Here is a 13,207-nt window from a genome sequence, read left to right on the forward strand (position 1 = left end):
GTTTGTAATTCTCAAAATGCTTGTCATTATAATGAACAATTAACATAATATGATATTCAATACGTCGATGATTGGAAATCAGTGGAAGCAGAAAGCTGGCCTTGGCAGGAAAATAAAAGGAATTGGAACGCTGCCAGCATCTGCTTCCCTCTATGGCAGAGAATTTTTGCTCGTCTCAAAGTTTAAAGAAAAAGGAATTGTCTGTTTTGTTTAATGCATCAATTGACAACCCGTGCCCGTGAATTCAGCACTCCAGTTATCTTAGGAGCATTCTTAGCTCTCCGATGGGATACTCCTAGTCAGAGTCCCATTGAGCTTTCTGTAGACTCAAGGGATGGAGAAGAGGGTCAAAACCTCTGAGAATGTTCATTTAACGTCTTCCTTCAAGTCCATTCCACCCCCCCCACCCCGACTCCCCATACTTAGAAGTGTAGATTTGAGACTGGTTAGAAATACACATAAAAAACACTAAGACAATAAATAGTACATTGTCGTATAAGCCTCACTGGCCGTTAACCTATCCAGGCCATTTCATTGTTGGGATAACTTGCTTTGCTGTGTCTCTACTTCTTACCTGCTTATAAATAGAAAACTTTGTTTTTGCAATTGATGGAAAAACATTGTAGTACGTATGTATTTATTGGGCATATGTGTGTATTTGTGTATCTTTGTGCACCCCCCCCTCCACCCCAGCTCCGCATTGGAATGAAACTGCAGAAAAAAATTTGGAAGTCCTGGCAGATGAAGACAACACATCGCAACAGAATAGCAGCAATGATACCAGTTACAGGAATGCAATGCAGAAAGAAATCACACTGCCTTCAAGACTCATATATTACATCAACCAAGACTCAGAAAGCCCTTATCATGTTCTTGACACAAAGACGAGACACCAGCAAAAACATAACAAGGTAGGCATGGGTCTGGGTATGTAAAAGTAGCTGCCATGGAGAGTTGTCTTTTGATTTGATTTGCTGCCAGAATCCGATTTCACAAATTTTACTGCAACATTTTATTAGGAAATCAATCAATATTATGATAGAGGAGAGACTGGAGGAAGTAAACCTGGGATCTACTGGGATAGGATTGCTGTTTGTTTTTTTCTCTCTGACACTAATGTGGAATTTGAATTTCTTATGGCTTTTTAAATCCAATAGCTGAAATGTGGTCCATGTGTCTTTAAGTTGCATTGGACACTGAAGGGTAGTTAAGTGAGTATGTTTATGGTCCTGACTTATTTCTGTGAGGCTTTTTATAAGGGTGCAGTGTTCTACACCCCATGATGAAAACTGCTTTCAGTCTGCACACAGAAGATTGCTCTATGAGGCTATTTGTCTGCAGAGTCCCTATCACTTTCACGTAGAAACTGAGTGTTTAACTTTGATTTTAAATTTCTTTAATTGATCAGAGTAAAAAATACTTTTTTTCTGACATATTTTCAGCAGGTAAACAATTTGGCATTTAAAAAGACTATAGTGAATATATACAAACTGTTTATGTAATATAGAGACCAGTTTTGGCCATCATAGTCCTTCAAGACTTCATCTGCATTCGTTGTGAGTCGTTGCTTTACTTTCCAGTTGGTTCAGAAAGTGACACTGATTTTTAAAAAGGCATTCAACAGAAGATGAGGAGCTTAATGTCCAAAGAGTTTGAAGGATCTTTTTTTCTTGCTTACTGCTCTTTATTTGAGTTAGTAATATTTTGGGTGCCAAGCAGATTTATACAACGGGTTGGTCATCAGTGCCTCTGTTCTTTATCAGGAGCAGAGAATAGAGTTTGTATGTCAGATATTTTACTTTGGACTATACCTGTTCAATTGAGAAAAGCAGTAACTGTCTAACATCTAGTGTTTAAGAAAAGTATCTGTGGTTCATATCATTGTTTTGATTTGTTTTCTAAAACATAGCTAAGTGGTAATGGTATTTATTCCCATTTTACAAATGAGGAGTTAGAAATTTAAGGCTTTTGGGTGATTTTCCGAAGATTGTAAAATGGCTAATATAAACTTCAAGAGGCCTGAACATTTCATTTTTATTATTTTTTACAAGTCAGGTTTCTGAGAAAATGCTTCCTATTCAATACAGAATATTATTGGAGCAGCTAATTTTGTTTCACAGTATTGTGATGTGGCTGTTACCCACCTTGGCTGAGATGAACTCCAGGACTCTGTTCTCACGGCCCTATGACATCTGCTCCTGTGTAACTTAATGGCTTGACTCCTGGATCCTGTCTGCCCATTTGTCTTGTTGATAGGATGAGTGGATGGTGACTTTAAGGAAGACGAATCCAAGGCCCTTTTAAGAAGTGCATTGAGACCCATTTTCTGGCTGTCCTAATTAATGAAACCTTCTGTGGTTGGGTGGTAGGCTCTCGAACTCCGGTGCCTTTGCATAGGGTGTTGGAGGAATAACACACACACACACACACACACACACACACACACACACACACACACACAAGTTGCCTTAAAGTGTATTTCAAAGAATGCTCAATTCCTCCTGAGCTGAGACTTAAAAATATTTCAGAGGAATATTTTTATAACTCAAGTTTTAAAGGCTATGACTGATGCCTATCTTCTGGTCTAATGTTATGTGGTTGCTTTTTGGGTAGGCCATGGTTTGACTCCTGTATATCTTAATTTTTATGAAAATATGGTTTGTTAAACCTTGTCCTGCCACTCACGTAGATTTCTCACCACGGAACACATACTTGCTGTTGGGGCGCGGTGGTGGGGGTTCTTTTTATCTTAGAAAAAAATGCTTATACAGAAATTATATTTGGAAGCGTTTTTCTCCTTTTCTTATTAGTTCAATTCAACACACACTGGTTGCACATTTTTCCCATGCAAAGGAGTATGCTAAAGATTCAGAGATAAGAGATAAGGGTGCACAGATGGACAAGGCACCGTCTGACCCCCAGGAGACACTAACATGAGATAAGCAAGATTCTAAAAAGTGCCCCCCGCCGCTACAGGTGTCGTGAAATTTCCCTTTGTGTTCTGTGATTTCCCTTTTATTTCTGTTTTTAAGCATTTCTGGAACAAGGTGACAAAAAGTGTCCCATAGGTTTCCTGCTGTGTCTTAAGATAACTGACTTGCCAGTAATAGTCATGGGAGACACTTGTCAGTTCAGCTGCTTTACAAATGTTTCAGCAAAGAGAGATTCGATAGAGTTTCATCATCCTTGCTTTTATACAAGAAGTTTTGATTTTAGTATGTGTATTATGTACCTTTTTTTCCTTTCCTGATTTCATTGCACTCAAGCACATTTTAATGAATGCCTTAGAAATGCTGAATCACTGTGCCATTCTCGTGGATCCTCAGACCGGGGGTACAGGTGTATAGGGAAGTTCCCAGAGAGGGGTTGCAAGGCAGAGTTTTACATTTATTTCACAAACATGGAGTGTTGATCAGTCCTTATTACTTTACAACTGTGCAAGTGAAAATGTTATTAACTCTTTCACAATTCACGAGTTTAAAAACAGATGATGCAAAGCACCTCTGTAATAGTAGTGTTTCTGAAAACCTTAAAGTTCTCTTTGTCAGAGATTGTTTAGGAATCTTTTTGTCTCCAGATAAGGTGATGAATAACTTATTGTCCAAACTGTGCCATTTTTGAGAGTGACAGTGGGCACGCTTAATCATCAAGCTAGGATAATAGACATAAACTGAGATGGTCAAGAGCAGATGGGGAATGTGGTCACCTTGGATTGAAATGGTTATATTCCTTGAGTTTTGGTGCTTACCCCAATTCAAGTTTCTTTATAGACAGTTTTATTTTCTGATGAATTAGTGTAAATTTTTCCTTACTAGGAAGTCAGTTTACCACCTTGTAGAAGTTTCAGGGTCTGAAATGGAAACATTTAGTTTTGCTTTGTTACCAAGACTTACCTTTTTTTATTTTTTAATGTTTATTTTTGAGAGAGAGAGAGAGAGAGAGAGAGAGAGAGAGCTAGCGTGCGCAAGTCGGGGAGGGGCAGAGGGAGTGGGGGTGCAGAGGATCTGAAGCCGGCTCTGTGCTGATAGCAGAGAGCCTGATGTGGGGCTTGAACGCAAACCGCAAGATCATGACCGGAGCCACAGTTGGTCACTTAACTGAGTGAGCCACCCAGGTGCCCCAAGATATTTACAAGCAAAAATGGATGATTACTAAACGCAAGCATTTTATGAACCACTAATGCAATATATTAATTAAATGGACATACATTTAAAAAGAGGGAGAAACAATTTGGATTCATTCATTCACTCACTCATTCATTCATTCATTCTGAGATAATCCTATGAGATCTGTTCCTAAGAAAGTTAATGAGCCTGTAGAAGAGGAAAAATAAATTTCCCTCTACCCTTCTAAGTTCTGGGCTGAGCCACACCCTGCAATAGAAGACAGCTTAACAGGAGGAAAACAAACAGAAGTTTTATAACATGTGTACCTCCTGTATGCATGGGGGAGACCCAGGAAAACTGAGTAACTCTTCAGAATTGCCCAAGTCACTACCTTAGATAATATCTTCAGCTAAAGACAAAAGAAGATGTTGGGGGTGGGTGGGTGGGGATCCAGTTGTGGGAAGCTATCAGGAAAAACACAGTAAGTGGTGAGAGAAGACTCTGCTTTCTCCATTGATGAGAGTTTCTAGATGCTTAGAATCATTGTCTTCCAGAGAGAGAGAGAGAGAGAGAGAGAGAGAGAGAGAGAGACCCTTGCAAATGGAGAGTTCTTATAAAATGGAAACCACTCTTACAGAAGGGTAACTTGTGCTCTGGTTTTCAGAACTTCTCCTGTGTCTGCTGTTTCTTAGAAATAATCAGACTAAAATAGTTCTTATGTCAAAGAAGTATATTTAGGATGGTGTATTCTTTCCCTTTTAGACCTTTTCGCGGAACTTTCCTTTAGTAACAAATTACTTACCCTGTATCCTGCTCCCTTGGGATTCTTTTCTCTTCCTGTTGGGAAGGGATGGAAGAGGTACACTATGTATAGCACAGAGTCTAGGGAAAAGAAATGTCACCTCCTTTGACTTCAGTTGGCCTGCACACAGCTCAATCTTTTGTTACCTTCCCTATTGTGGGGAGCCAGAGCTGGTGTGTGGAATTAAGAATACGCAGAATGAGGGGGCACAAGCCACCCACACAGGGGTTGACGGGTAGGTCCCCAAGCACCTGAGCAGTCCTCCGTCCCAAGTCACGATGAGCAGGACATAGACAGCAGAGAGAGCAGCAAGCACCTGTTACTTATGAGGCATTTGGGGCCGAGGTCACTAAGTTTTCAAGGGCTTAACTCCTAAATGCTAATTCTATTTTATTTTTTATTTTTAAAAATGTTTATTTATTTATTTTGAGAGAAAGAGCATGAGCAGGGGAGGGGCAGAGAGGGGGAGACACCATCCCAAGCAGGCTCTGTGCTGTCAGCACAGAGCCTGATGCAGGGCTCAGTCCCATGAACCGTGAGATCATGATCTGGGCCGAAATCCACAGTTGGACATTTAACCTACTGAGACACCCAGGTGCCCCCTAAGTGGTTATTTTAAAAGGTGCCCTGGGAAAACCAAAGTGGGAACTGAGAGTGGGAATCCTGAACTCAAGTTCTTATCTAAATGTCCAGACTCTGGGTGTGAGCAGGGTTATCAGGCTATAAAATGCTTAGGCAGCAGCTCAGAAACAACAACAAAAAAGTTGTTTTTCTCATCACAATTGACCCTGTGCTGCTTAGGAATTAATCTTTAGGAAAAATTTTAGGCACTGCCAGGATGGTGGAGATATTAAAAGGCACGGGCAGAGTTTTGGTCACGTAACCCATGAACATTGGAACAAAGCAAAATGTCAGTAGACACGTGACAGTTTGAAATCCTGTCCATAACCATTCCCTTCTCTTGTTGAGATCCAGCCAAGAAAATAAAGCCCTTGAATAAGGTTAAGGTATTTGTTTGGTAAAACGCTTGGGTGAGGGTATGAAACACTTGTACCTGTTGGGCCATCTTTTGTAAGTTTCCCAGAATTTGTCCAGAATTACTGATATACATGCAGCAGGTGATTCCGTTTACAGCGCGTATACCTCCTTCCTCGGCCAATAAGTAATCTGAAGCTAAACGGTTATACAAAACCACCTCTGCTAAAGAATCATGTTGTTGTTGCATTAACAACGAAGTTTTGGTGGGGCGCCTGGGTGGCTCAGTCGCTTAAGCATCTGACTTTGGCTCAGGTCACGGTCTCACGGTGCATGGGTTCGAGCCCCGCGTCGGGCTCTGTGCTGACAGCTCAGAGCCTGGAACCTGCTTTGGATTCTGTGTCTCCCTCTCTCCCTCTGGCCCCTCCCCTGCCCTCACTCTGTCTCTGTCTCTGTCTCTGTCAAAGATAAATAAATAAACATTAAAAAACTTCTTTAAAAAGACTCGGGTTTGGTGTAACAGCCCAATGTATTCAGCCAGAGTTGCTGGCCGGTGGGTGTGTGCCTTAATAATTTGCTTCTGGGTGCCTGATTCAGCAGTGCCTTGTCCAGTCCCTATGAGATAGTAGCAGGCCTGCACCTGACGTAATGGGGATGAACCCTGCACACTGTTGATGTGAGGGAGGCAGGAAGACAGACTGAGGGTTCTGCTTAGTGGTTTGTGAGGGTAGTCCTGGGGAGACCATAGTACACGTATATAGACAGACAGGATTTCCCAGGGGCCAGCAGGGATGCAGATGTATTGGAGGTTGAGGGAAGAACCAAGACCATGGGGACTGTGCTCCTTGGGACAAAGTGCAGGTCGCATTCATCCGTGTGGTGTCGGTGCCTGGGGCAGATATGGAGGATTGTAAAGAGCACATGCGGACAGACTCCTGCAGGTGCCACATGCTGTCTCGCAAAGTGTCCGGCATGGGAACAGTTGAGCACCACGGAGAGCTGCGGGCAAGCTGCAGGGACCGGTTGAGTGCCTTCTGTTGGGCGAATGGGGGCCGAGTCAATAAATCAGCTGAGTAGAAACTTGGGAAATAGCCTTTGCTGAGCTCGGTAACATGCCCAGCAGTTACAGCAGCCCCCCAAAATGAGCTTGATTTCTGTCCATTGTGTAAATATATTAAGACTATATTGGAGGGCTTGAACAGGAGCTCTGAGTAGTGGCTGTGTGGGAGGGTCCCCCCAGGGTGGTGTAGAGAGGTGACCCTGTAACTGTGGTCCTTCCAGCGGGTGTAGAAGGGGATGCTGCGGTGGTGGCAGGATCTGCAGTCAGGAAGGGGTCCTCTCAATGGAAGTTAAATTCACTGAGTCCCAGGAGGATGCATAATGTGGACCAATCTAATGGGTGTGGGGAAGGCAGGCAACCGAGTGAAGTGTTTAAAAGGGCTCCCATAAGGTTGTGAGATGGACGCATACCTTGGCCTTCCCAAACTCATAGGCTCAGCAGAGAGCAGCTTGGCAGCCAGAGTCCCACCCCACACCTGAGCAGCCAGCATTGTGGTAAGCAAGAGGTTCTGGGGTAAACACGTTGTTAACTGCAAAATACCCCCCAAGGGGGTCATCACTAGGGAGTTTAGATAAACAGGTGTTCAGTTCCTCAACCAAGTCTGCTGTGTCTTTTCTGGGTGTCATCTCTGCCATAGTGGAAGGTTGCAGAGGCGGTGTTTGGGATGAGGTTGTGTCCCATGACGTTGTGGGCTTGGGTGTTGTCATCTCCAGCGTTGCCACCGGTGGAGGGAGCCATCCCAGAGAGAGGGGTGGCTCTCTCAGGTAGTTACCCAGGAGGGGAACTGAGGGATCAAGGGGTCTAATAAGGTTGCAGAGATTTGGGGTGCCCAGATTAAGGTTTGCTTGAACCATCAAGAGCACTTACTAGTATCACAAATTCTCAGTAAGTCTGAGGCGTCGTTGGGTGCACCTTGTAAATAATTAGGCAGTACCCTTCTCCAAGGAGGTCTCCATCCATAAGTAGTAAGGGTTGGAGGCACATGTGTAGCTTGGTTTAAAGAAAACTTAGTTATATGGTCCCAACAATTTAATGTTTGGCTCTCTATTACCAGAGATGAGTCTGAACTACATAAGCCTATCAGCCAATTAGGGTTGAAATCAGGGCAATGTAATGGCCAGTACCCAGAGGTCAGGATATCTGTGAACATGTAAGCAGGGCTGGTGGCCTTTAAGCTAACATCCATACCTGGTGGCTTTTGGGTGCCACACCTCTAAGGGCTGACTTCCAACACGTGCTGTCCTTCCATGCTGGGATGCAATTGTGAGTGAGTGCTTTATGGTCCGGCGACTTTGTAGTGTTGCCTCTCTGGGTTGAGGAGAAGCCCTATGACCCGGAGGGCACTCAAGGCCCAGAGTAAGGCCAGCAGCAGTGAGCATCTGTATTTTATAGTTTTGCACCTCCCCACTGACTGCCCCATGTGAAGATTTATTAAGGGGTTGTTGTGGGTCAACAGTTCATTGGTAGCCTCCTCCAAAGCAGGGTAGGGCCAAGTGGTGTAATCGTATCGCCATGCTGTCATCTCCTCATGCTGGTGTCAACCAGCCTGAGTGCCTCTCCCCCCCCCCCCCCCCTTTAGAACTCCACGCCATCCCTTTAGTGGGTCTTGGTGCAATTATTTCCACCTCCTTTGGGGAGGTATGGTTAGGACAAAGCAGCCCTCCACTAAAGCCACCATACCTTGGAATTTCAGGCGGGATTTGCATGTCAAGGAGGTAAGTGTGCTCCAACAGCAGCACAGTGGGTCGATGTTCTTATGGGCCAGGACTAACCATGACCAGGGGGTCATAGCCCCCTTGCCCCTGATTGGGTTGCCAAGGAATTTTGGAAGGTGAGATGATCAACATTTTAAGTCTGTGACGGGACTCAGAACTGTTGGGAAAAATGTAGGTAATATTGTCCTGTAAGCTGACGGCATCAAATTCCCCCACGATCACAGTCACAGGCAGCATGGCCTGGTGAGCCCAGTTGGTATGATGATCATGCTGGCCGTATGGCCTAGAGTTTAAAGTGGTAAGTGCCCTGGCAGCCAGAAAGTCCATTTAGGAGTCCAATTACTACCCTGTAACTTAAGGGGCAACTTGGGAGATGAAAGTACCACTGGATACCCTGTAGGAGAGCCCAGGGCGGTGTTATATGGGCAATAAAATGAGATCCTTGATCTGTGTCAGTGGTGTCTGGAGGGCCAAATGGGGACAGGATGTACTTAGAAAAGAAAGAGATTACCTGCCACCTCTACAGAGAGGTGTAGCAAGCAATAGGCCAGTAGAACTATCCATAATTGTCAAGTGGATAGTGCCTGCTGACAGAGGGAATGGCCCTATGAAATTAACCCCCAGAGGCGAAGAGAGTGGTCCTCTTCCAGAACTGCAGCATGACAGGGCAGTGTGCAGTCTTTGGTTTAGGAGCATAATTTGCCATTCAGAACAAGCAGAATGCCCTCTGGTGGGCCCAGGTCATTATGGCAGCAGCTCCCCCATGCCCTGAAGAGATAAGGGACCCTTTGGCCAGGGAATAAAGAGCATGGAAGTGGTGACTAAGAAATGTCAGAATGGTGGAGCCAACAATTGATTGATGCATGTGTGTGGGGGGGGGGGCGGGGAGAGGGGCTGTAGTTTGGTGATGGCGGGTGGAGCAGGTGGAGCCGGTGGACTCACTGGTAAAGAGTTGGTAGCTGAGCTCCAACTGGTAGTGACCTAGCCAGGGCATCCACCTTTCAGTTAAAGACAACCCCTGGAGCTTGAATGTGCTGGAGCTTTGAATGTGCTGAAACGTGGGTAACCTTAATTATGACTAGTGCCTGGCCAATGTCCCTTCAAATTGGGACACCCCCAATGGGATGGCCTTGAGTGGGAAAATTGTCCTGCTGCCATTGGCCTGGTCAAAACTCTAGTCCGTTAGCAACCTCCCACGAGTCAGTAAAAATATGGACAAGAGGCTTGTCATGGGCAATGGCACTCTGCACAGCCATTTGTACTGCTACAAGCTCAGCGAGCTGAGTTGACCCGACTGGCCATCTTTGGTAAGTGTGGTGCTGCTGGCAGGATAGTATGTTGTCGTTCTCCAGAAGGCTCCACTGGGTACAGTGGTGGTGCTGCCATCGGGGAAATACACAGACTCCCCTTCTCATTCCATCAGCTCTTCCCAGGGGTTATCCCAGGTCACCAGGGACTAAGGCAGTGAACACACTGTCCATCAGTTCTTCAAGGGGACCGAGAGGACTGAGGAATGGGGAAGTCACATCCTCTTGTAATTTGGAAAGACCTGTCACATCAGGTTTAATCTGTTTCTGAAGGAACCATTCCCGTTTTAGCAGAGAGGCATTTATAGCTGTGTGAGCCTCCATTGGGAGGCATCCCTTGTCCATGTCATAATGGTAATATGGGTATAAAGGACAACAGGCTCCATTCCCACAAAAGCCTCTGTTTCTTTCCTTTGTTTTTTAATTTAATTTTTTAAAATTTACATCCAAATTAGTTAGCATATAGTGCAACAATGACTTCAGGATAGATTCCTTAATGCCCCTTACCCATTTAGCCCATCCCCCTTCCCATAACCCCTCCCATAACCCTCTGTTTCTTCCCCATATTTAAGAGTCTCTTAATGTTTTGTCCCCCTCCCTGTTTTTATCTTATTTTTTCTCCCTTCCCTTATGTTCATCTGTTTTGTCTCTTAAAGTCCTCATATGAGTGAAGTCATATGATTTTTGTCTTTCTCTGACTAATTTCGCTTAGCATAATACCCTCCAGTTCCATCCATGTAGTTGCAAATGGCAAGATTTCATTCTTTTTGATTGCCGAGTAATACTCCATTGTGTATATACATACCACATCTTCTTTATCCATTCATCCATCAATGGACATTTGGGCTCTTTCCATACTTTGGCTATTGTTGATAGTGCTGCTGTAAACATTGGGGTGCATGTGTCCCTTTGAAACAACACACCTATATCCCTTGGATAAATACCTAGTAGTGCAATTTCTGGGTCGTAGGGTAGTTCTATTTTTAGTTTTTTGAGGAACCTCCATACTGTTTTCCAGAGTGGCTGCACCAGCTTGCATTCCCACCAACAATGCAAAAGAGAGCCTTTTTTTCCTCATCCTCATCAACATCTGTTGTTGCCTGAGTTGTTAACGTTAGCCATTCTGACAGGTGTTAGGTGGTATCTCATTATGGTTTGATTTGTATTTCCCTGATGGTGAGTGAGGTTGAGCATTTTTTCATGTGTCGGTTGGCCATCTGGATGTCTTCTTTGGGAAGTGTCTATTCATGTCTTTTGCCCATTTCTTCACTGTATTATTTTTTTTGGGGGTGTTGAGTTTGATACGTTCTTTATAGATTTTGGATACTAACCTTTTATCTGATATGTCATTTGCAAATATCTTCTCCCATTCTGTCGGTTGCCTTTTAGTTTTGCTGATTGTTTCCTTCGCTGTGCAGAAGCTTTTTATTTTGATGAGTCCCAACAGTTCATTTTTGCTTTTGTTTCCCTTGCCTCCAGAGACGTGTTGAGTAAGAAGTTGCTCGGCCAAGATCAAAGAGGTTTTTGCCTGCTTTCTCCTCAAGGATTTTGATGGCTTCTTGTCTTACATTTAGGTCTTTTATCCATTTTGAGTTTATTTTTGTGTATGGTGTAAGAACGTGGTCCAGGTTCATTCTTCTGTATGTTGCTGTCCAGTTTTCCCAGCACCACTTACTGAAGAGACTGTCTTTATTCCATTGGATATTCTTTCCTGCTTTGTCAAAGATTAGTTGGCCCTACTTTTGTGTGTCCATTTCTGGGTTCTCTATTCTGTTCCATTGATCTGAGTGTCTGTTCTTGTGCCAGTGCCATACTGTCTTGGTGATTACAGCTTTGTAGTATAGCTTGACATCCGGGATTGTGATGCCTCCTGCTTTGTTTTTCTTTTTTAAGATTTCTTTGGTTATTCGGGGTCTTTTCTGGTTCCATACAAATTTTAGGATTGTTTGTTCTAGCTCTATGAAGAATGCTTATGTTATCTTGATAGGAATTGCATTGAATATGTAGATTGCTTTGGGTAGTATTGACATTTTAACAATATTTGTTCTTCCTATCTAGGAACATGGAATCTTTTTCCATTTTTTTTGTGTCTTCTTCAATTTCTTTCATAAGCTTTCTATAGTTTTCAGTGTATAGATTTTTCACCTCTTTGGTTAGATTTATTCCTAGGTATTTTATGGTTTTTGGTACAATTGTAAATGGGATTGATTCCTTGATTTCTCTTTCTGTTGCTTCATTGTTGGTGAATAGGAATGCAACCGATTTCTGTGCATTAATTTTATAACCTGCAACTTTGCTGAATTCATGAATCAGTTCTAGCAGTTTTTTGGTGGAATCTTTTGGGTTTTCCATATAGAGTATCATGTCATCTGCGAAGAGTGAAAGTTTGACCTCCTCCTGGCCGATTTGGATGCCTTTTATTTCTTTGTGTTGTCTGATTGCTGAGGCTAAGATTCCAATACTATGTTGAATAACAGTGGCGAGATTGGACATCCCTGTCTTCTTCCTGACCTTAGGGGGAAAACTCACAGTTTTTCCCTGTTGAGGATGATATTAGCGTTGGGTCGTTCATATATGGCTTTTATGATCTCGAGGTATGATCCTTCTGTCCCTCCTTTCTTGAGGGTTTTTATCAAGAAAGGATGCTATATTTTGTCCAATGCTTTCTCTGCATCTATTGAGAGGATCATATGGTTCTTGTCCTTTCTTTTTTTGATGTGATGAATCACATTATTTGTTTTGTGGATATTGAACCAGTCCTGCATCCCAGCTATAAAATCCCACTTGGTCGTGGTGAATAATTTTTTTAGTGTATTGTTGGATTTGGTTGGCTAATATCTTGTTGAGGATTTTCACATCCATGTTCATCAGGGAAATTGGTCTATAGTTCTTTTTAGTGGGGTCTCTGTCTGGTTTGAAATCAAGGTAATGCTGGCCTCATGGAAAGAGTTTGAAAGTTTTCCTTCCATTTCTATTTTTTGGAACAGCTCAAGAGAATAGGTGTTAACTCTTCCTTAAATGTTTGGTAGAATTCCCCTGGAAAGCCATCTGGCCCTGGACTGTTGTTTTTTGGGAGATTTTTGATTACTAATTTGATTTCTTTACTGGCTATGGGTCTGTTCAAATTTTCTATTTTTTCCTGTTTCAGTTTTGGTAGTATATATGTTTCTAGGAATTTGTCCATTTCTTCCAGATTGCTCATTTTATTGGCATATAATTGCTCATAATATTCTCTTATTATT

The 13,207-nt window shown here is 43.1% G+C and overlaps 1 protein-coding gene across 15 annotated transcripts in view; it reads left to right on the top strand.

Annotated features, from left to right (window-relative positions):
• The window catches only part of ADAM23 (ADAM metallopeptidase domain 23), a 318,624-nt gene that overhangs the window by 118,894 nt on the left and 186,523 nt on the right, over window positions 1–13,207 (top strand). For all 15 annotated transcript variants that reach the window (XM_042995172.1, XM_042995171.1, XM_042995173.1 and 12 more), the window contains one exon: window positions 694–911. In XM_042995172.1, the coding sequence (XP_042851106.1) occupies window positions 798–911 (114 nt within the window). In that variant the 5' untranslated portion in view covers window positions 694–797. The remainder of the gene's footprint in view (window positions 1–693; window positions 912–13,207) is intronic.

This window comes from Panthera tigris, chromosome C1, assembly GCF_018350195.1.
Source record: "Panthera tigris isolate Pti1 chromosome C1, P.tigris_Pti1_mat1.1, whole genome shotgun sequence".
NCBI lineage: Eukaryota > Metazoa > Chordata > Mammalia > Carnivora > Felidae > Panthera > Panthera tigris.